Consider the following 24,307-nt stretch of genomic DNA (forward strand, 5'->3'; position numbering starts at 1 on the left):
GATACTTGTTTGGGAGGCCATAGGGTGGATCCTGTCCTGGGCAGGCTGGAAGGATGACAAAAGGAGGCCTCGGGGAGGGGACTGGGCTGCTGCCTTTCCAACTCAGAGAGTCAAGGAATCAGTGTTAGAAACCTCAAATGAGGTCAAGAAGAGTGGACATGCATCACTCAGGTACAAAAACCTACAAAAAGCAGGAGTCAAAAGGCACAACCATGCAATGGTTGTCGGTCACCAAAACCCCAGGCCCTAGGGCGGATTCTGGATATGATTCTATTGAAAACGCTCTCTGTGGGAGCTGAGAACTGTGTGCTGCTTAGGAACCCCACCTCCCTGTGTCCACAGTCTTGTGGCGTCTCCACTTACACGACGATGCGGGGCCTGGTCATGTGACTTGCTCTGACCAATGAGGCTTCAGCAAACAATGCAGGAGAATGGAGTGCAGATGTGGGAAGGGAAACAGGAAATACTACCTTGCTTTTCAAACCCACACAGCACTGTGGAGACACGGATGTGCGTGTAGGAAAGCAGGTGGGCAGAGCCATCCCAGCATCGAGGACACATCACTATTCGACAGCATCTGGGCCGCTTACTGCCCCAATGTCTATAGGCCTGGTTGGCCATTAAAACAATATCATCCAACCAACTTCCCCCAAGTGTGTCGTGGGTTCCAGGTGTGTCACTGGGTTCTGGGCAGGGCTTGGATCCGATGTGCCTCCGAATTCTCTGAGCCACAGGCATGGGTTCTAGTGTGGGGAGGTTTGCAGGGTACATTTGTTGAACGAGCCAATTCAATAACAAGGCTCAGTTCCTCCCAAGGAACAGTGGGCAGGTGACTCATTCTGAGGCAGGGAAAACGCCTTTTCCGCTGAGGAGAGGAGACTTGGGCATCGTCTCTTCTCCCCCACATTCAACGATCATCTGCTTTGTTCAGATAACAAGGCAGCTCTGTCCCGGCGGCTGTGCCCTGCAGGAGCCTGCAGGGCAGGTGGCAAGTTCGACAGGAACAGATGTGCCTCACGGTGTGGGGAGTCCTGAGGGAGGTCAGTGTCCAGGGCTGTGATGTACAGGGAGGAGGCGCCTTTAGTAGTTTCCTACTGTATCACATTACCACAAATGTAGTCATTTAAAACAATACAAGCTTACTATCATACAGTTCTGGAAGCCAGAGTCCGAAATGGTTTCACTGGGCTAAAATCAAGGTGTAGGCAGGCCTGCGTTCCTTCTGGAGGCTCCAAGGGAGAATCTGTTCCCTTGCCTTTTCCAGCTTCCAGAGGCTGCCTGCATTCCTTGGCTTGTGCCCCTTCCTCGATCTTTCAAGCCAGCAATGGTGGGTCAAGTCCTCATGTTGAACCTCTGACCTCTGTTCTGTGGTCGTATCACCTTTTCTGACTCTGACCCCTCCTCTTTCACTTCGAGGGACGCTTGTGATTATACTGGGCCCACTGGCCCCAATCTCAAGGCCATCTCATGAGCAAACTTAATTCCCCTTTGCCAGGTAACCTACCATATTCACATGTTCTAGGAATTAGTATGTGGACATCTTGGGGGGTGACAGGGCATGAGTCTGCCAACTATAGGTCCTGAACTATCGGGCAGAGAAGGTCCAGGAAAGTTCCTGAGAAAGCAGAACCTGAACTAGGACTCAGAGGAACAGCGACCGTCAGGAGGAAGGAAGAGTCAATGCAAAGACCCTTTGGGGAGAGACGGGGGGTGATTCATGGGCGTATCCGGGAACGACGTGTACATAAACACAGGTACGTCCCTGTGCTAGGAGAGACAGGCTGTAAAGGCAAGCAGAGAGTGAGAAAGGGAAATGGGGACATGGAGACATCCTAAACACACCACTTCTCACACTGCCTCCGTCTGCTCAACATCTCCATGGTCCCTGACCTTCTGGGTGTCGCCTTTGAGGTTCACCATGAGCATCTCCCACCTACTGCAAAGCCTCCAATGGGGTGTCCCTTTCTACCCCCATACACAGGCTGGTCTTCTTGCCTTTGCTCAAGTGGTTTCCCCTGCAGTGAATACCCTCTGTCCCTACCAGAGCCACCCTGCTAAAGTCTGAACCCGGCCCTAACTAGGTACTGCTGTGTAATCCTGGCACATTCATAGCCCACCTCATAGGCTTGGTGTGAGCATCAAATGAGACAAAGTTCTGCAGTGTGGGGCATATAAAAAAGTGCTCAAAAATGCTGGCTGTCACTGCCACCAACAACATTTCAGGGGGGTACAAGAGGAAAACTATTTTTGTAATAGTACTCTGATGTCATTTGCCTTTTTTACCGTGCTATTATTTGCCCTATTGGTGCAAAAGTAATGCTGGGTAAAATGCTGACATCTTAGAAGAAGTCATGACAGGGGCACCAAACCATATCAGTAGTCATTATGTTCTTCACCTATGCAGTCATAGTCGATAAAAAAGGGGACAGTTCGACTTAATATTCTTGATGAAGCAGTAAAAACAATTAATTTTATTAAAGCTGCATCCCTGAGGACATGCCATTTAATCAAATGGAAAGTACAGCTGAAGCTCTTTTGCTGCATACCTAAGAATAATGGCTGCCTCTGGGAAAAACATTTGTATGACTGCTTGAGTTGCTAGCTAAACTAGCCAGGTTTTCATAGAACACCATTCGTACTTGACAGGATGACTAATGTACAAATTACGGTGTCTGGCAAACCACTGAACTAAATTAACAAATTAAGTAAGTGAGCCTATTACTTCTAGGAAAACAGCTGACAGTATCTGCTGCCAATGACAAAACTTCAGCTTTGGAGCAAAAATTAGAATTTTGGCAAACACAATCTGCCACTACGACTTTAACAGCTTCTCAATACTTGGACTTTTTAAATGAGATTAGTGGTAATTTTAACACGTGTGACTTTTTGATATCGGATAATGAAATATGTCAACATTTGGAAGATTTGCATCACTCAGTGAACCAATATTTTCCAAGTGATCAATGTTAGATGATGAAAAATCATGTGTGAGTACAAAATACAGTCAAAGTGCACATTAGACCAAGAACTTTGACCACTGTAACATATCACAAAAAGAAGGTTTCAGATGAGACACTGCGGCAAACCTCTAAGAAACTACCATTTTGTGAGCTTTAGTGTGGCATCAAAGAAAAATATCCACAATTATCTAATAAAGCAATTAATATACTCCTTTCTTTTTCAACCTGAACAACAAATCACAGTAGCTTGACTGAAGGAGCAGATAGGAGAACTCAGCAGTCTTTTATGAAGTCAGACATTAAAAAGTTTTTGCAAAAATGTAAAACAATGCCGCTCTTCTCATGCACATCCTTTTGTCTGGGAAAATGTAGTTATTTTTCACTAAAAGTAATTTTATTTTTGTTAACATGTGATGGGTTTATTATTGTTATTTTAAAATAAATTATTGAAGATCCAGACATGTTTTCAATTTTAATTTCTAAAATAGAAAATACCAATAGATCTAAACTACATACAGAAAAGTCCTTTGGCAGCCTCAATTTTGGAAGAATGTAAAGTGGTCCAGAGACCAGAAAGTTTGAGAAATACTGTTGTAGGAAAAACAGATTTATAAATACAGAGCTTTAGCATAGTGTTATATAATGGCAAACACGAGAAGAAAAAAATGGAAACAACTGAAATGTCCAATAATTGGGAAGTGGCTAAATAAACTACGGTGCCTCTATTTGGTAGAACATTATGTAGTCATTAAAAACAATGTTTTCTAAGAGTATTTATTGTTGTGGGGAAATGCTGAGCACACTCCACATTGCCGTTAAGGGATTAAAAATGGGAAGCAGCAAGTTTTCATGATCACTGTTTCTGAAATACCTTGATTCTTAGAGTAATCAGTGAAACTGAAGGAGGCCTGGGGAAATCAACAGACACCCCAAAGGGGTCCCATGGGCGACAAGCTCACATGTGTGAGGATGAGGTCATAGTAGGAACTTGGGCTTGTTTACACACACACACACACACACACACACACACACACACACACACACACACACACACACACACCATTCTTTCTTAACCAATCATTCAGGGCTTCTGCCTTTAAACTCACCGCATAACCCAAATCCTAAACCAAACATTCCCGGACTCATTCCCACAGAAACAAAGGAACCTTCTAAACCCCATTCTCCCCAAACTAGATGCTTTTCATTGCTTTGATGTTGGAATCATGGGCTGATATTTTGGGTGTTTGCTTGAGTTCCTAACCCCTCATGTGCTGGAAAATTCTGGTCTCATCCAACCCCAAACCAAAGACTGAGGGCGGGCGGGTGGGAACCTGCCAGAGTGAAAGTCTTGGGGGACTTTGCATGTTCCCACCACAGGGACACTAGTTGTTAACAAGTGTCGCCCAACATCTGCCACTGACTTGGCTTGTGCATTATTATCGTTCTCCTCATTATGGGCATATAAATCCCTTTTCATGCCCCAGCCTCCTTCTGCCCACATCTGTCTGCAATTTCCTCACCACGTGCTGTAGCTGGGGAGGAAGCGTCTTATTTATGACTTTGCAGAATGCCAGGCTCGGGTGGCTGGAGGTGCCCGTTTCATTGCTTTTCAGGAACACGGCTACCTTGAGCAGGGATGGGCTCAGGGGCTGTAAGGTCTGGGCTACTTCTGGAATCAGGACACCAAGCAGATCCAAGGAGGTCTGCCAAGCCCCCTCTCATCTGATCATCACCAAGTATTTGCACGAATGGTACTAGGCACTTACATCTAGGTACTAGGTACCTTACATCTCATTTAATCCTCATGACAACCCCCTGAAGGAGCTATTATTATTAGCCCCAACTATAAGAAAAACAGGTATTGTTATTGTTACTGTCAGCAAGGGAACTATGGCTCAGAGAGGTTAAGGGATCTGCCCTAAGTCACACAGCTAGTAAGTGATAGAGCTGGGATTCAAGCCCAGATCTGACTCCAGAGTCTGCTGGCTCCATTACTGAGCTACAATGGTGTCCCATCTCTCTCGCTCAGGCTGACTTTATCCCCAGAGGGAAGAGGAGGTGTGCTGGTGGAGTGGAAAAAGTTGCTGACTCTGCTGCTATTCAGCTCAGCAAACTTGGCCAAGTCATTTAACTTCCCTGAACTTTATTCAGGTGTTTCCATCTGTGAAAGGAGGTTAATACCTCCTTAGAAGGCTTGGGGTGAATGGCAGATCAAGTGCTTTGAACAGCGCTGGCACAAAGTAGGTGCTCAATGATGCTTTCTTCTAATGACTACTGACAAAAACAAGTTGCCTTTGATGAGATCATTGTTCCTACATCAAGGAGCCAACCCATCAGGTGGATATCTGGGTCCCTGCAAAGACCTCTGATGATGGATAAGCAAACTTACAGCATAGTGTTAGGAAGAAATGCCTGTGTAGCTCTGTGCCCTGTGGGCTAAAGGGAGAAGGATGCTTTTAACAGTAGGCTTTCACTGAGCAGGACCTGTGCCATGACCTTCCCAGACAGTACCTCGTTTAATTCACCATTACTGTCCCATCACTCAGGTCAGGAAACTGAGGTTTGGAGAGGGCAAGCTGTCTGTCCCAGGAGCTGGGGAGATGGAGTAAATGAGCTCTGCTCCCTCCCCTTCCCGTTCCCTTGCACCCAGGAACAGTGGAGGGTTTTTCTACCCCTCACAGGCCCCGAAGGGCAAATATGAATGAAAGTTCTTTCCCTGACTAAAGATCTGGGAGGCAGGTTTCTCTGTCCCTGGAATAATTACTGGCAAAGGTAACCCCTGGGTGAGATGGCATTTGGCTGCTTCCTGAGGCAGTCCCAACTCTCCACTGGCTCACAAAGCTTAGCGAGACCAAAGGACATCAGCTCACACAGCCTGAGCCCAGCGGCACTTTCTAAGGGAGAGTCTGGGTTTCCATCTTGGGAAGCGAAGGGATGTTACGAGGCCCCTGGGAAGCTGGGAGGGGAGGGCGGCTTGCACAGATCTGCTGGATGGATGCAGGGAAAAGGACGCGTGTTTGTCCCAGTGACTTCCCAACCACGCAGTGTCAGCTGGACCGTAACACATTTCACCTGCCCACTGCAACCTGAAGAGACCACCCGGAACACTGAGTGCCCCACTGGGAACAAAACCAACAGGAAAGGGTCTCCCTGCCTTGGAGAGTATCGTGTACTGTTGAAAAGAACTGACAAGGAGTGCTGTAACCTCTGGATAAGGGATCACTCTCAAAACTAGTTCCCAGACTTCCTGGGGGGACGGTTAGTGGGGTGCTGGATAGACAGCCTGCTTAGCCAGTGTGTGAGTGCCCTGCTGCTCACACATGACTTCTGGTCTGGTCAGGGAAACCCGTCATGACAGAGCCGACTAATTGTCCAGCAAAATACACTGCTTCCACCCTTAGACTTGAAGCCTGGACAGGGACCCCCCAGCTAGAAAAGACATTTCCTGCAGCCAAGTATGAGCTCACGATCAAGTTCCTGCAAAAGGGAATCAATCTCTGGTCTTTGATTTTGGCTCTTTCTCTGGGTCTCTCATAGACGGAGGGAGCAGAGACAGCCACCAGTCTGAAATACTCCTTGGGATGGTTACAGAAGAGAGATAAACAGATTTTTTAAGCTCCTCTGTTTTGGGGTCTCTGCTATAGCAGCCCAGAATCAACCTAGGTAATTAACATGCTTCAGCTTCAAACACAGAGTCTTCAGATTATCGTTCTAATAAATGGTAAGCAGAAAGCAGGTTGCCAAATTCTATTGCTTCCCCCCTCACCGCCCCACCCCAGGGGAGAAACAAAGACACTAGGTGAGCTCAAGAGAATTAAGGCAGACCCAAAAGGTTATTCTCTTCCACTGTGTTTCAGGCTGGAGTTCTCCGAACACTGTTAGGGGATGGCGTCCAACCTTTCTCAAATACCCTTTTGAGGCCCCTCCCAACCCCACAGATGTGGGTGGGTGGCTCCTAGCGAGACGGGTAGGTAGCCGCTCGTGTCCCACGTCTAAGGCAAACAGGCGGAACACGTGGGGCCACTAGTTTCCTTGTTTCCTAAAGCAGTTTCTGGCCACACACACCAGCCACACGGTGGTTACGGGTCCATGGTCCACCTGGGCAACAGACCACCCGGCACCCATACCAGGTTCTCTCCCAACTCTTCCCCCCACCCAGGGCCAGACGCTGCCCTTCTTCAAGGGGAGTTCCTCTGGACCAATCAACTTGAGAAGAGACCCAAGCTCTCCGCTGAGAGCCCGCCACAGTGAGAGTGAGTGAAGTGCAAGGGGCTGATGCCTCCTCCAGCAGAGAAGCTAGTACGTACACAACGTCCAGTGAGGGGAGGTACTGAAGGACCCTGAGGGTGCTGGGAAAGAGGACGTCAGCATCCTGGTTAAGATTCCCAGCCACCCGCCATTCATAGCTCCTAGGGAGCTGCCCCATGACCGGTCACGATGGACAAGTGGTGGTCACATGGGAGGAGGACATATGTGCCCACGCCTGCAAGAGGGAGCATTCCACCCAACAAGCAAAAAGAGCAGCCTCTGCCGGCAGTCTGGGCGCAGGGACACACCGGTGTCCACATCACTCCCCTTGCAGTGCGCCGGCGCCCCTGTGGCCTGAGCCCGAGCCCCAGGCGAGAGAAGGGAGGGAACCGCCGGAGATTTGTCACTCACCCTGCAAGGCTTCTTTGGCTCTGGCTAGCTCCTGTTCCTTCTGGGCCAGCTGCACCCTGAGCTCGGTGGCAGAGAGGACCTCGGAGGACTTGCCGCCCTGCGACTCCTCCAGATCCTTCGTCAACAGCTCCTTCATCTGCCGGAGAAGATGGACTTCCTCTTGGAGCCGAGATACTTCTTCCCGCAGGAGCACTAGGGGAGAGGGGCACAGGGTTAGAGGAAGGGGACGCTGGCTCACGCTCGCTCACTTTTTCTGGGGACAGGTCGAAGGTGCTTTGGCTTTTCCTGCTTGCTCTGCCTTCAGGGCCTTTGCTACATGTGTGAAAAAAAGCAAAAAAACCCCAAAGCCACCACCTTATTCCAAAAAGCCCCAGATCTGGTCCTGGGCCCATGCCCAGCCTGCAAAGTGTGCCTGGTGGGACCCCCCCACACCCAACCATATTCTCTAGGGTTCCACTGGCTGCAGTCACGGCACCAAGAGCGACCACTCCAATGACCGACCGTCTTCTTCCCTCCAAAGGGAAGGGCAGGAGAGAGAATGAAGAGCTGGTAGCAGCCAGCAGCAAGCCCAGGTAAGCTTTACGCATTATCTCATTGACCCTACCAAACCTTGAGGCAGGTACTGTCCTAACCCCCATTTCACAGATTGGGAAGTTGAGTCCTGGAGAGATTAAGTAGCTCCACAAGGTCATAAAGGTAGTAGGTAGCAGGGCCTGAGATCCCAGTCTGACATTCAGGAAACAGCCCTAGGAAGACACATTCAGCACGTCTCATGAAACACACAACCTTCAGCAGCCCAGAGACAGGACACTGGCATTCACACCTGAATGTGCAGGAAAACGGGTCCTAAAGAGCAGTAAAAATGGCGACACCATGGGCAGAAGTTTCTGCGGTACTTAAACCCAACCCTACACACACGAGTGGCCAGGGATGAGGCCACAGAGAATGCAGCATCCTTCAGGCCCCGGGGAACTTTGGGAAGGTCCTCAGAAGGTGCACCTTTGTCCTACAGGAGTCTGTAAGCCAGCTTAGCCCTGCAGGGTGATTGACACACCCACACCCAGGTCGGCTTACCCGAGGAACACCAGACGCCAAGCTGTAGAGGGTGCTAGAAGCAGCGGATAAAGCGGCCTCATTAGGCTGTACACACCTTTGCACTAGGAACCCCTGAGGGAGCACAAACCTGTCCCCAGGATGTTCATCCCTGGATTAAAGGAGATTCTGAAACATTCACTGCAGCAGGCCCCGGAGGGTCTGGCCTCTGCTGTACCACTAAACTCACCCACCACTCTGTCCCTGTTCCCCATTCTCCCGCCACACGGGTCCCTCTCTCTACAACATGCCAAGCTCTTTCCAGCTTCAGGACCTTGGTCCGTGCAGTGGCCCCCACCTGAAACACCCTTTGCCCCGTCTTCCTGTGGCTGCCTCCTTGTGATAACACAGGCCAGCCCACCTCCTCCGAGGGCCATCTCTCACCATCCCATCTCACACTGTCATGGGAGGCGGGCGTGCAGTGCTCACGGGTAAGGGTCACAGACGGGCTTGGCTGGGACACAGCTTTCGAGTTAGCGGGTCTCCCATCTGGCCGCCCCACGGACCAGGCATGTGGTCGTAAGCTCCTTCTCCTCCGCGCCTCAGACACCCCATCTATAAAATGGGTCTAACCCTGACTGGGTTGTGTGGCTCCAAGGAGACACAGGATTAAGCCGTCCTCCCACGGAGCTTGGTCCACAGGACATGCTCAACATCGATAAGGCAGCAGCTGCCATTTCCCGAGGCACCTCTCCATGCCTCGGGGGTCCTGGGCCTGGAGGCCAAGCCAGGTCTGGGGGCAGGCTGAGGCCTTGAGGATGGGCTGTCCCCCACCACCAGAGGCCCTGGGAAAAGGTGGTTTGGCCTCCGGCCCCTGTTCCCCTGTTCTCCTCTTACTGCCTCCTCTGAGGCTGCCTGGGTCCAGGTGCGAGGCCTCCCTGCCTTCCTAGCTCTTCCTTAACCCACTTCCAATCTCCCCACAGAAACCTGAGGGCCCCTTCAAATGCAGAGCACTTCACCCTTAGCCCAGCGCTGAAAACCCTCCCTCGCCACCCACCCATCGGCTGTTTCTGCCCGGCCAGCCCTGACACCTCCCTCAGGCCACCAGGGACTTTCAGCTCTGCAAGGTGCCACAGTCATCCTTCCTCAGGGCCCCCAGATGGGTTTCCTTCCCTTCTCCATGGGGTCTTCCTGTCATTCGGTCTCAGCCCCATTGTCACCTCAAGAGACCTAAAGTGGCCCCTGCCTACTGTCTGATTTCAGCAGCACTTTGGACAACCTGCACAAAACCCCTTATTATTGTGGGAGGCCCATGTGTTTATGGCCTCTGTGCCCGGTGGACACAGTTCCCTGTGAGCAGGCCTGGTCCTACCCCTCCATCTTATTCCCTACAGGGTCTCAGGTGCCCCCAAGAATGTGTGACGACACAGGACAGGTGAACGACTCCCTCCACCCATCCATCCACCCAAGAAAAGTTTATAGGCACCTGCCACATGCCCAACACTGGCTCCAGGTACTGGGGATTCGCAGGTGAATGTCACACACAGGTCCTGTCCTCAGGCTAGCACTGTCAGACCCTCCTGTGAACGTGGGTGGAAGAATCCCAAACCCGCACCTTGGAGGCAGGCCATCCGCAGGGAGTGCCCGGCTGCTCTGACACTGACGGATTCAAATGTCTGAGGAAAATTGCAAAGTAGGAGGTTTGTCTCTGCGGAGCCTCCCTGCTCTCATTCCAGGCACACATTTGCGGGTTGCCTATACAGCAGGTCCAGAAACGAGCAGGGAACACCCTGCACCTCAAGAAGCCTCCAGGGAGTGAGGAGAAGCAGCCCACACAAGCAAGTATGAAAAAATAAGGGGCTGCATCTGCTTGGGGCACAAGGACATTAGAGATGGGCCTTGGAAGATGGGGTGGGGCAGGAGAGCGACAAGCAGAGGGAACAGCACGAGCAAAGGTAAGGAGCCTGGAGAGCCACAGGTCCCTGAGTGACCAATGAATGGGTACGAGATAAGGAAGAGCAGGAGGAAGGCTGGAGGGGTAACCTGGGTCAGATTACAAAAGATCATAACCCTGACCACCCGTCTTTGTCCCAGCCCTGGCTTACCACTTCCAGCCGTACTCAAGGCTCTGGGATTTTCACTCTTGCTCCCTGACACAGACTGAATGCTCATGTCTCCTCAAAATTCATATGTTGAAACCTAATCCCCAATGTGTATCCGGAGTTGGGGCCTCTGGGAGGTGAGTAGGTCATGAGATTGGAGCCCTCAGGAATGGAATTAGTGCCCTTTATAAGAGACCCCAGGGAAATCCCTTGCCCCTTCCACCAGGTGAGGACACAGCAAAAAGACAGCCGTCTACGAACCAGGAAGAGGACCCTCGCCAGACACCGAATCTGTCAGCACCTTGATCTTGGACTTCCCAGCCTACAGAACTTCAAGCAACAAATTTCTGTTGTTTATAAGCCGCCCAGGCTATGGTGTTTTAGTTATAGCAGCCCAAATGGACTAAGACACTCTCTCCTTCATCACTTCTCCCCAGTCGCCCATCCTGCCAGGGCCTGTTCCCATTCACTGTCACCTAAAGTCTATCTCACAGCACGATGTAAGTGGCTGCTAACATATCCGGCAGGTAGAAAGAAGACAGCTTTGTTTCAGTTCGTTTGGATTCCCCCCCCCCCAAACTGCCCTAAGGAAGCCACTGAGGTTATTAACTATGTTTACGCAGACGTCAGCGTATGCCAAGAGACCTGGTGTGGAATCCAGTCTTGGTCAGGGCCTGCTCGTGACCTTGCGCAAGCCCTGTCATTTCTCTGGGTCTCAGTGGTCATGTACACTGAGGCACGGGGATAATGCTGCCCGTTCGGGCTTGCCAGACTGAGCAAACACAGCAAAGCAAAGCAAGCCAAACAAAAAACCTCAGATGCATGATTAAATTTGAATTTCAGATAAACAAGGAATCATTTTTTCAGTCTGTCCTAAATATCACATGGGACATACTTATGCTAAAAATTTATTCGTTGTTTATCTGAAATTCAAATTTAATGGGGCGTGCTGTGTTTTAGCCAGCAACCCTACTCCCATCCCACAGGGATTCTGGCACAGTGCCCTGGAGCAATCGTGAGGAAGGGCTCTGCCAGAGAGCCTTGGGAAGGTGATCACGCAGAGTCTTCTCTGCACCCCTGCTCTGAGGTCAGAGCAGAGAGCAAGAGGGGTCCGGGTGCCCTTCTCCTGGGCAAAGGAGGATTTTTCCTGCACTCATCTTTCTAACAGGTGTACCTGAACTGAAGCCCCGCCCCTGGAATCAGGCCCTGAATAAGCAGGAGGGTGGGGCACCAGGTGCGGCATGGGCAGGAGCCAAGTCTTAGGAGACCAGGCTGGAAAAACAGCTCCATGGAAAGAGAGGCTTGTACAAGCTTACTGACTACACCTGTCCTGGCTGGATGTGTAAACCCAGATCTCAACACCCTGGACCCTTCCAGGGGCACAGATGCATGACAACTTTGGGACTGCAAGCAGAGAGCCTCGCAAGACTGCTGCCTGTGTATGGGTTCCAGGACATTACACAGGCACTTCCCCTCCCTGGCCTTGGTTGCCTCACCTGTAAAATGGGCGTGATGGGAATAAATGAGACTCATATGTAATACACTTAACTGTGTTCAGCACAGTGAGCACCAAGGGTGCCCCATCTTACCCACACCCCAGGCCCCCCATCCCCTCTGCACAACAGGGAAACGACCACATTCCTCAGGAACAATAAAGAAGCTGGAGTTGGAAGACGTGGATTTCTGCTGCACTCTGAGGGGTTGCTACCTCACCGTGAGACCTTGGGCAAGTCACTGCCCCTCTCTGGGCCTTCATATGATCAGCGCCCTTAGAAGGACCCACTCTTTCTGAATCTAGGTGAATGCTAACAATGATGCAGACGCCCCTTGGCGGGAAGAGGGTCTTTGCCTAAGTCCACAACTACACTGCTCAGCAAGGCAGCCGCCGGTCACCCACGGATGGCTATTTAGGTAAATGAATTAAAATGAACAGCTCAGTTCCTGTTGCACTAGCTGCATTTCAAGTACACATGTAGACCACACCCATCACTGCCGGGGGTTCTGGTCAGTGCTGGTCTAAAGGGCACAAGGTGGAAAAGGAAGCAAGTGGTGCTTGTTAAGCTGCTGGTGCAGCACACGCTGGTCCACAAGGATGGAGGGAGCCTTTTGCCAAAAGCAGGAGAGCTGCTGGGGAAGAAGCCACCATTTCTGGAGAAACCATCCTGGCCTTTGCCCAAGGACAGAAAAAGGAAAGATCAATAATGTATCTTTTGGCTGATGTTAGGCAACCGGTGCCCTTGCACCTGGGGTAGGCGGGGCGGGGAGTGGTGTCAAAAGAGCCACAGACTCAGCAGAGCTCCCTAGGCGCGGAAGCCAGAAGTAAGTGTTGCCAGGGAGACAGCAGCTCTCCTGCCCCAGGGAAAGCCACCAGTTACCACTGGTGCTGCCCTGGGGGTGGCCTTACATGCAGACAGGCCATGCAGTGGAAGCCCCCAGGCGCCTCTTCCCTAGGGCAAGGGGGTGTGGCACGGCTATTCAGAGGTGGCAGAGGGAGCTGGGGCAGACCCTGCCCTTCACTAGCACCTCTCTTTTGTTAGTGAGAACAAGGAGTACCTAGAGCTTAAAAATGCCATTTGTATGTATTTTTTGTACACCTGAAACTGAAAAAAAAAAGCCATTTGTCAGCCTCCCTTGCAACTAGGGTTGTCCGGTGACTCCAGTTCTAGCCAGTGAGGTGTAGGACGAAGTCCCTAAGGAGAGCTGCCTTTTAAGAAAAAACGGCTTTGTCCCTTCCCTGCCTTCTTGGCTGGAAAGTAGACTTGGATTGGCGCTGCTGCAGCCACTTTATAACAAGGAGGCAATATGCACAGGGCAAAAAGCACGTCTCGGAGGGAGAACAGAGCCTGGGGCCTGGGCAGCGCGGCTCAGCAATCAAGACCTGGCCCAGCATCAGCTGGGCAGGGCTGCCTGGCACAGGACAGCCTTTGATTTCCCCGCTGATTTACCAGTTCAGAAAAACACACCACTGCAGCCTACACTACAGGCCGAGTCTGAGGTGAGACGGCTGCGAAGGGCCAGCGACCTGCCCAGGTCTGTCTTGCGGAATCCAGGGAGCAGGAGCAGGAGGCAGTGGGGACTGTGGAGGAACCAGCATCCCACAGAAGGGAGCTGACTGCTCCCGGCCCTCAGAAGGGGCCCCGGTTTGGGACCAGCCTTTTCCAGGCTGAAGTTTTGGGAGCTCACAGGGGCAGGAGATGAAGGAGAGAAGGAAGAAAGTTACTTTTTGTGACTGTAGGGCACCACCTAAGAATGGCCTGAACATGGCCTCAGGGTTTTTTGAGAATTACTTTGGGGAACTTATTCAATAGTGTTTGGGGATTTTGTTGGGTGTCCGATGGACATGTGTCCTGTTTGGGAGACCACCTCAGGGATGCTGTGGATGCCTGGTCATGGCATTGTACACCAGAGACTGGACATTAATGAATGCCAACTATAATTTTATGTGTATAATGTGATGGCTCGGTGTGAGGTCGGGGTGGTGGTGGATTGGGGGAGGGGGGTTCACGGTGTGAGGGATGTAAAAATAAAATAAAATAAAATAAAACTATAAAAAAACAACAACACCCAGGTAGACTGCAGTAAAGCTACACCCAAATGTCTAGCCTCATATGGCTCAGAATAAATATTTGTTAAAATGGAAAAAAAAAAAAAAAAAAAAAGGCCTGAACAAGGCAATGGGGGACCCACAGATAGACCTCTAAGGTCTCCTGGTGAGTTGCAGGTCCGTAAGCCCAGCCTTCCCAAGCCAAGGTCTCAATCATCATCATCATCATCTTACATTTACTGTGTATCACAGTAACAACTGCTCCTTTCCTAACACTTCTTCAGCACATACTATGCGCTCCGACCTCTGTTGTAAGTATTTTATACTTGGAAGTATAAACCCCCCGCACTTTCCTGTAAACTATGTTTACAGGACTTAACCTAGTTTAATCCTCACAATAACCTGGTGAAATAGGTCTTAGTACCATCGCCCCATTTTACAGAGCGGGAAGTCGAGGCACAGGATTTAGGTGATTTGACCCAGGTCACACAGAGCAAAGAGCAGAGCCAGGGTTTGAAGTGGGCAGGTGGTCTTCCTCCCGCATCCTCAGTCTTAACTCCGACACGGTATGACTTGCAGGAGGGGAGTGACACGGAGGGAGCCCAGGGTCTCAGCAGGCTCTTTGGTGGATGACTGTGGAGGCAGGCATGCCCCCCAGCACGGTATGCATTTGCCCTTGTTTCCCTCGGTGGAGTTGGGTCACAGAGAGCCAGCCTCTCCCTGCATGGTGCTCCAGTCCCTTCACCAGCGGCCACTGTCCAGGCAGCTCCTGGAGGACATGGCCATTGAGCCAGCCTGGCCGTGCCACGTGGGCAGGGGCTCTGTTCTGCTCACGCCAGACACCCAGGGCCTAAGCCGGTGCCAGGCTCTTGGCAGGCATGCCAGGCAGGCCTGGGGTCAGCCAGTCTGGGCTCAGTCCTGGCTCCCAGACTTCCCAGTGGTTTGACCTTTGAACAAGTGACCTCTGAGCTTATCTGAAAATGGAGCCAAGACCAGTCTCCCAGGCATGTGGTAAACATTAAAAAAAAGCAATCATCCATCCAAGTGGAAACAGTGCAGAAGGTTCTAGATGGGGGTCAAACTGTCATGACCATTATTACGGAAAAGGGCCAGCCTCCTGGATGTTCCGAGGGAAGGCCCTGGCCTCAATAACCACAGAACCCTGACCTTGGTGACCCTGGGCCTCCCACCTCTGGGGGTGGATTACATGGCAGAGGAGGCCGAGTCACTCAGTCTGGAGAGCGAGGGAACATGGAAGAACACTGGGGACTGAGCGGAGGCCAGGCTGCGTGAGGGCCGGGCGTCCAGGACGCGAGTGACTGGCCCCGGCAGTCTGTCATGAATGACACCTTGATAAACAGCCAAGCACACATCTGTCAAAACTCACCGAACTCAAATTGCATACTTAAGACCCGTGTATGTCATTGTACGAAAGTTATACCCCAGGGGGAAAAAAATCTAAATACAGTGGCGACAAATTACAGATTTTCCATTAAAAACTCATTTTTATAGCTCTTCCCTCCCCAAATCCAGGTACAAAGCCCGCTGGCCCCAGGCCTCCAGTGGGCCTCGGTGGAAGGGGAGCCGGGTCCACCCCCGTCCATCCGGAAGGCTCTGTGGACGGCCTCCGTTCCTAACATAGGGCCCACGTGTCCAGGAAACGCCAGGGCATTCACTTGAGCGACACATACCCTGTGGGAGAGAAAGCGAATACGGGGAGAAGGGTCCTACACTGGCCCCGGCTGAATGGAGGTCACTCACTCTCAGATGACATGACACTCCGTTTAACCATCCCATGGTTCCCTTCTGGTTCAAAGACTCTTTCTCACAGCGATGATGGCAGATGGCACTACCATTTTCTGAGTACTGAACTGCTGGAGCCACACGCTGGATTATACGCTTCACCTCCATGAGTCCTCAGAGCACCCCTGCAGGCCTGGGGTGACCCCGTCTTAGACTTGGTAACTTTGGGGGGTGTGGGATCGAACCCAGGTCTGTGGGGCTCTGAAGCCAGGGACTGGTCCGGCAGCACCTGGTAGGTTGTGAACACTCAAAAGTCCCGCTGCCACCAGGATCACTATTCTTTTTATTTTAATTGGGGAATACTGGGGAACAGTGTGTTTTTCTAGGATAACGATGCTTATTGTTACTGGGTTTAGGCCAAATCCGGTCTAGGTGGGGGTCTCAGTACTCTGGGATGGCGCTTGTTCTAAAAATTAAGGATATGACTGCCCTTGGCGGTGGAAAACATTAAGGCTGAAGTACAGTGATTCCTATGAGCAAAATCACTGTGACAGACATGGGCTCCCAGTCCCCAAGTCTAAGCAGTAACAGGACGGAACGTATTAATGCGTCCAAAGAAGTGGTGAAGGAAATCCTGAAAAGGCAGAGTCAGGGCGGGGTCGCTTGATAAGCCCAGGGCAGAGGGGGTACAGGTCTTCACCGATGGTGTAAGGGCACCTCCTCTATCCTCCTGCATTTCTGTGGGTGTTGCACATGGCGAGAAGGAGGCTTGTCTCAGCTACACATCTCGGTACTTGAATTTGTTCATGGTCAATTTGTTCATCATCATCCTGGGACAACAATAATGCTTTTTGAGTCAATTGTGCACGTCAGAATAGTTCTAAGTCTTCACGTGCTTTAATTCTCCATCCTTACAATAACCGAGGGGGCGCGCCCACTTTACAGGGGAAACTGAGGCACGGAGAGAACATGTGGTTAAACCCAGGTGGTGTGGCTGCAATGCCTTTATCTGTAACCACTGAGTGATATTATACCCCTTCTCCTGTGGGTACAGCAGCCAGAGTACAGGCAAAACCTCGTGTTGCCTCTTAGGGAGCTCTCAGACCTGCCTGGACAGTTACCATCATTTGCAACCTTTCCCTAGCCTTGAAGGCCAGAGGTCACAGAAACTTGGCCTCTTGGCTAAGCTGACCCAAGAGTGGGTCTTGAGGGTGCTGGGTCTGGATAGCTCAGGGCAGCAGAAGCAGCAGCAGCAGCAATGCAGCCCTCCATTCAAGCCCCAGCTCCAGCCCCAGCCCAGAAGGGTCCTCAAAGCTCTGTAAATGACTGGAGCTGCCACAGGGAATTCAGCCAGGTTGGTCTTGAATATAATTGTTTGCCAGTGGAGAGAGAAATCTGGGAACCTTAGCCGGGGCAGGGCAGCCTCAGGGGCAGGCTTGCACTGGCTACCCTCGGCCCCCAGGGCAGGGTGAGGCAAGCCCTGGCATCTTCCTTCACCTCAGTGGACCCCTCAGGCCCGGCCCAGCTGCCCCCCTCCTGCCTGGTCCCAGCGCGAGGGGCTAGAAACAGCCCTCTTGGACCACCTTTGTTTCCGTTCATCATGCTATCTCCCATCCCTCCCCTAGTCCTCACTCCACGTGGAAACAGACCCACTAGGCCAGGAACGGGCCCGTAAGAGCTGGGACTATGGTTTGCTGGAGATTTCCATGTTCCCTGGGCCTTTGTTATCTGACCCTGACACTTAAAGCCTTGGGGGTGACAGGAAGCTATACTAGCACTCACCAAAAGCTAGGCGATTCTCAAATAACACCCAGCCACTCCTCACCCCCCCAAGGCCGCTCCCAGGCCTGGGAGAGCTGCCTGGAAATTCTTACTACAGGTAGGGCGGGGGTGGGCCTCGCAGGGACCAGGTGATACAGCCTTCTTCGTCTTTTTCTCACATTTCACAGCGATGGTCTTTTCCTTTCGGTGCTGTTTAATCTTTCCCGCAGAGGCTGTTCCAATGCAGCTGCTGGCCTATAAACGTATCTTTTAGCCGCACCCGCCTTGGGCCCCTGACTGCTAAGCTCATCCTCTTCCACGACGTCAGGGGGCCCACAGTTCCCACGGGAGAGCTGTGCCCCCCCAGCTCCACAGCCCAGCAGTCTGAGTCTCTGCACGGACAGGGGTGTGCATCCTTTCACTACTTCTTACCAAGCACCGAGGCGGCAACGATCGTGTCCCCTACAGCTTCAAACACAGAGACGTGCCAGGGAAGTCGAGGAATAGCAAGCCTCCAGCACACAGCTCCCGAATTCTCAGGCAGAACTAAGCACAGGATCAGCGCTTTACAGTGGTCCCTGCAGGTGGCCTGGCCTGATCCCGATGACATGGCAGTTTGTCACTCGAGGTCCTCCTGTGTCCACTGGTCTGCAAGTCCAGGAAGGACAGCCCCTGGCCGCCCTTCTGGACCTATGGCTTAATGCCGCCACCGCACTGACAGCCAGTAGGAACCCCTCGGTCTTCAGCGGTCTGTAAAAATCACTCAGCAGGGGATTGTAGCTCAGGGGGAATGTGAACCTCCAAATACAGCATCTGGCTGGGGGTGGGAGAGGCAGGCGCTCTCCTGCCACCTGGGCAGCCAAGTCCGTGATGGGCAGTGGCAGCAATGACAGCTCGGTCCCAAGGCCTAATGCCCAGGACTCCTTGGTAGCCTTGAGGAGCCCACGCCCACCTGCTTGCTCGCAAGGACTGGCCACTCTTCTGGGCCTGGCCAGCTGCTTCCTCCAGCCCTCACTGAACAGTTTCCACTGGGACTTAGAAGCAACGAGCTGGGGCCATTGCATTGTGTCAGGGGGGCTAACAGCAGCTGTCCTGGGACACGTCCTTGGTGCACTAAGGAATCTTAACAGTCTCGTCAAGCTGATCCTCAAAGCTACTGTTCTGGGATGCTGGCTCATCCCACCTTTTCAAAGTTCCTCCTTACCCACCCTGGATGGGGCAACAGATATTTCTGTCCAGCTGACATCTATGTCTCCTGTCTTTTTGAAACAGCACCATCCTTTCCTTTTGGAGAGTCGCCCACTCTCAAGGCCAGTGGTTCAGGGATGGAAATGTGACCCAGTCTTGCCAATGAGAATACTGACTTGCCCTGGCCACTGTGATTGGTTCAGAAGGTGGTTACATGACCCAAGTCGGTCCAATCCGAGTCAGTGTCTGGACCAGGAGCTGCTCTCTTTAATGATGGCTGTGAGGGTGGAGCCTGGTGATGCTGGCAGCCTTCTTACCACCCAGAGGGGAGCGCCAACAAGACAAAGATTAGATTCAGATAATACCCATGTCCTGGATCACACCACACCCAGAGCCAGCATCTACCCCTGGGCATGAGCCAATACACACTTAAGCCAGCTTGAGTTGCCATTTTTCTATTCCTTGCAACTGATAAATGGCTTTTGTCAGGTACTGTTTTCCAAGTCCCCCAACGTCCCCACAAACTTAAAGGCCACCTGCCATGTGCTAAGTACTCCAAGCTACCACTCTCCGTCAGAAACTAGACGAGCAAAATGGACACTGGAATTGACCTCCACAAAACCAGTGAGCTCCTACCCTCGGTGTACTTCAATTTTAGCTTCTCTCTGACTGCAGTGACCAGTCCCCCTGGCTTGAAACCCTGAAAGGTGCAAACTTTCAAATTCTGCCATTTCCAGACTTTTCCTGTCCAAATCAGCTTTTGTCCTCTTCTCCCACCTAAAGAAGTCTGTGAGCACGTAGCCCACAGCCACCGGGCCACCTCCCTTTGCCTGAAGGTTCCAGCTCCCGTTCAGGTGTTGACGATGGGCCTGGCACTGAGCCCTGGCTTATCTAATTCTCTCGCCAAGCCAGTGGGAGCAATGCTAGCCTTCTCTCCATTTTGCACCTCAGAGACAGAGGTCAGGATAGGTGCACTGGCTTGTTTAAGGTCATAGAGCTGGGTCCGGTGGCACAGCTGGGATCCCAACTCAGAAATCTGTCTGGTTGCAAAGCTCATGTTCTTTACCACTAGACTAGGCATCCAGCCTTAATGACCATGCTGTGCTATTTCTCGAACTAAAGGCCGGGGCAGAGAACCTGACAAATGAGCACAGAGATGGAAATGGGCCTTTCTTCAAAGTTTGGTAAAAACGGCCGGGTCCCTCATCCTTGGCTCTTGTAATAAGCTCCTCCCCTCCCCAAGGCCTGGCTTCCACCCAAGGCCTGGCTTCCAAAGGAATGTAACAAGGAGAAGGACAGCCACCAGCGGGGGGGCTTTGCCTGTTTCCCTCTCTACCTTTACCATGCGTGACTCTCACTTCTCATCCCTCCTCTTTCTTTTCCACCGTCCAGGTAAAAAAAATGACCAAAACACGAAGTGGAAAAATAAAGGAGAAGGCCAGGCGCTGTTTACACCAATAACTCATGACACTGCCAGTCTTTGGAGTGAGGACAAAGCTTATCGCAAACCGGGAGGAACCAACTTGACTGAGGGTTTGTCACTGCAGGGGAGAGCCCGGCCTTCGATTATTTTCCCACCCTTGAGTCTGAGTCAGCAGCAAAACACCCACGTCTCGGTTTCCTTCTCCACCCATCACCAGAATGCACGGGATGGATGGAAGCTGCCTGTCTACTTGTTCAGAGAGCGGTTCTCCCGAGTCTAGTTCCTGGTGGGAGAGCTACCTTCCTAAGAAGACTAGGGGAAGAAAGACATTTCTACCCCTATTTGACAGACAGCCAAACTGAGGTCCAGAGGAAGGTGTCTAGAATCCACAACCCTGACTGCTAGGCCACTGGCTACTATGACCGGGAAGCCAAACTGGAAAGATGCTTTGGCTAGAACATTCTGCTCAGCTGGCCTCAGACACCATCTCAAGGGTTAAATGCATGGAAATGTGTCAGCCATGCCGAAGGCCCCTGCAGATGTAAATATTATGCAGAGAATGGAAGTGGGCGACGAGGGCCCAGCCGATGGCTCTCCTAAAGGTTGTCATCACATGAGGGCGGCGAGTCTGAAATTCTCACATCTTCGAATCCGTATCACAAACAGATCTGAGTTTTCAAAAGAATTTAAACCAAGTCCAGGCTGCAGCCCAAACAAATGGCAGGCCTGGACTCACTGTCTCAAATGTGGCTTCAGAAGGCGAACCAAGAATGGGTGATTCCTGCTATGGCATGACTTCCGAGTCCCTGCTTCTTCACCTGTACTAGGCAACAATGATGGTTAAGAGCAGCGGCTCTGGCACCGGCTGCCTGGGTCAGATTCTGGCTCTGTCCTTTAGTCACTATTTGACCCCAGCAGGTCATGTCTCTTTCCTCTTTTGGGGAACGGAAATAATGACAGCATCTACCTCCCAGGACTGCTGTGATGTTCTAGGAATAACAGTAATAGATATAAAGAGGCCTGGAACCACATAAGCTCTCAGCAAACGCTGGCGGCGGCTCTGATACCGTCAGAGAGTATGCCTGGCCCCATGAAGGGGGCGGGAAAGGAAGAGGGTGTCTTGGGCTCCAGCCACCCAAGTCCTCCCTGCTGGTCACTTGCTGGGAGGTGCCCGAAGCCAAGAAGCCTGCAGGGCAGCTCATCAACCCATATAACTCACTCCTGATTATTCTCCAGCCCAACGGAGCAGCTGCTCCAGGAAGAAATAAAATATGCTTTGCATACTTTAAATGTTTCACTTATGAAAACTGGCAGGGCCGCCTTTCTAAATTGTTTAGCAATAAAGTCAGTAATGAGAGCACTGTTCGAAGCTCTCGCCTGGAGCCGAGTCGGGGAGCCTGCCGGCGGTGGGGAGGGAGGGCAGGCTGGCCGCCAGTGTGGAGCCCACTAGGGCTTCCAGCAGGCGCCATCTGGGATTTTTCAGAGGGGCACTGGGATCACATCCTGGTGTCCTGATGTGAAATTGGATCCTCCCTCTGGAAGCCAAGCCCCGACCCAGCGGGGGCAGAGGGGAGGGCCCTTCCGGCCTAGGACGTTTTCCCACACTCTAAGGGTGCCCCGGTTTCCAGCCAATCAAGTTAATTGAAAAATTACCTTGAGCTGAGAAAAAGCAGGTCCAGGCCACAGGGGCTGGGTCACAGGAAACCCTACTCAGCCTCCATCCTGACTGGGCTTCAACAACCTGCAGCTGAAAGACCTGGGGCCGTGCTTGGCATTCCAGGGACAGGGGACACTCCGTGCTGGGTGCATGTCCTGTGCAACTTCCATCCACCCCAGAGGGGGTACGATGCCCGCTTTACAGATGAGGAACTTATGGCACAAAGACTAAGGGAGCCCCTAAGGGTCCACACCTAGGAAGTCGTGGGCCGTGGTTACCTGGGCCGCCTGGCACCCCCTGCAATATTTCATCCCAGGATGCTGTTCTGAGAGGTGCCGTAGGGCCCCCCAATCCCAAATCCAAACAACAGAACTCAAAAGGAAGCATGGGACAAGGCTGGCTGGAGGTCGTCTGCCCGGCCTGGAACGAGATGGCATTTTCATATGCAGAAGGCCATGCTTTGGCTGCCATCGCTAAACTAAATGTAGTGCTTTTCACTTTTTTCTTCCAAATGCTCTCACTTCTATTATGTTTAGCATCCCAACCCTCTGGAAAGACTACAACGGTGGGTTTCATTGTCCTCATTAAGGGCAGTCAACCCCAAGGCCCAAGGAATCTCCCCTCAGTCCGTCAGCCAGGGAGTCTGGGCCCAGGTCCTCCACCGGAGTCCTCGCGTGGCCCCTTCCCATCACACCCGTGCAGACTTGTGGGTACAATTCTGTCTCTCCGGGCTGTTCTGCCCATTCCTGTCCTCCTAGGCCCCCAGTCTGTTCAAAGGGCCGTGGGTACCCATGGTTCCAGAGTGGTCCATCCATCACCAGAGGCCTCTGAGACTCCCAAGCAGGATACCAATGGGTGCGCCCACAGCCCTGTCCCTCCCCCCATCAGGCTACCAACTTCTGGACTAAAAATGAACAAACCAATTAGAAAACCACCCTTACTTCCCTGGGGGAGTTTCAGTAGTGTGGTCTAGGACCCAAACGTATAATCAAGACACAGAAAAATGTGGGTTAATGTTTTTGAGCGGGGGAGGAGCAATGGGATGAGGAAGGCAAGTTCAAGTCCCTAAGGTACGGCTCTCTATGGACAGAACTCCTCGCCCCACAGGGAAACGTGACCCTAATACAGAAGTGCATTCCTGACTTCGGGTTTTGACAACTTGCTGCACACCTCGAATGAGAGGCAGTGTGGTCTAAATGGCTGGAAACATTGCAGGGGCGAGGCGGTCTGGGTTGGAGTCCCAGCCCCTTACTAACCTCTCTGTGCCTCAGTTCCCTCATCTGTAAAATGGGGTAATAACAGCAGCTATCTAATAGGGTTGTTTTGAGGATTAAATGAATGACTATGCATGTATAGTGACTATACATAAAAGAACAGTGTTCGGCACATGCCAAGTGCCACATACACTCCAGTTCTTTGCCCTCCCTCTCCCCTTTCTGGGAGTCACGGCTTTGTGCTTCTGAGACCAGCCCCTGCCTGGCTGCCTTGTCCCTGGATCCCCAGGGATTTCTCCTGGAAACTCCTGAGTGGGACCCCCAGGTAGAACACTCTTGCTGAGAGGTGTCCCGAGTGGGGCTCCCAGCAGCTGGTGGCTGGTTGCCAAGGAAGTGGCCCCACAATGCTAATTTCGAGGCCCGGGTGTGGCAAACTCCCTCTATTTTGCCTTCTGCCTTCCTCAGTTTCTCCAGATCATGAACTAAAAAATGGAGGAGATGCAACTTGAATTCCTGCTTTAAGCTGCTAACTAGCCACTAAACGCATCCCTGTCTGTCTGGCCCACTCCACCAGCATTTCGCAAAGGTCAAATGCTTATTCCACTCCGCATGCTGCCTCTCGGGGAGAGCAGAGGAGAAAACTATTCGAAAAATGTAAATTGGAAAAACCCCATGGCTCTCCACCCTCCCCATCCCCCTCCCCACCCCCACACTCGCATGCGCACTCATATACCCATGCACGGCTCACACCAGCTTCAACAGAATGAGCGACCATATCCCAGCACCTCGGTCTTAAAAGCAAATAGGAGGACAGAGGTGACGCGGAATTTTCAGCAATAGTGACCGTCCCCAGGCTGTTTTCCTTGAAGGAATATAAATGACCTTGCCAACCCAGACAAGGAAGTCTCTTGTACAGGACAGGAGCCTTCCAGATCTTTCTGGAGCACCTCCTGGCTGGAGCCAGGATTATGTACCTCGTACCGAGCATAGCCCTGAACCTGGAGCTGGGCCCAAAGAGTGCCTG

The 24,307-nt window shown here is 51.9% G+C and overlaps 1 protein-coding gene across 5 annotated transcripts in view; it reads right to left on the reverse strand.

The window, feature by feature from the left end:
- KAZN (kazrin, periplakin interacting protein) overlaps window positions 1-24,307 on the reverse strand; it is a 1,004,356-nt gene that overhangs the window by 105,449 nt on the left and 874,600 nt on the right. For all 5 annotated transcript variants that reach the window (XM_081056296.1, XM_081056299.1, XM_081056298.1 and 2 more), the window contains one exon: window positions 7,620-7,811. In XM_081056296.1, the coding sequence (XP_080912422.1) occupies window positions 7,620-7,811 (192 nt within the window). The remainder of the gene's footprint in view (window positions 1-7,619; window positions 7,812-24,307) is intronic.

The sequence above is a fragment of the Rhinolophus hipposideros genome (genome assembly GCF_964194185.1).
Source record: "Rhinolophus hipposideros genome assembly, chromosome: 8".
NCBI classification, from domain to species: Eukaryota; Metazoa; Chordata; class Mammalia; order Chiroptera; family Rhinolophidae; genus Rhinolophus; species Rhinolophus hipposideros.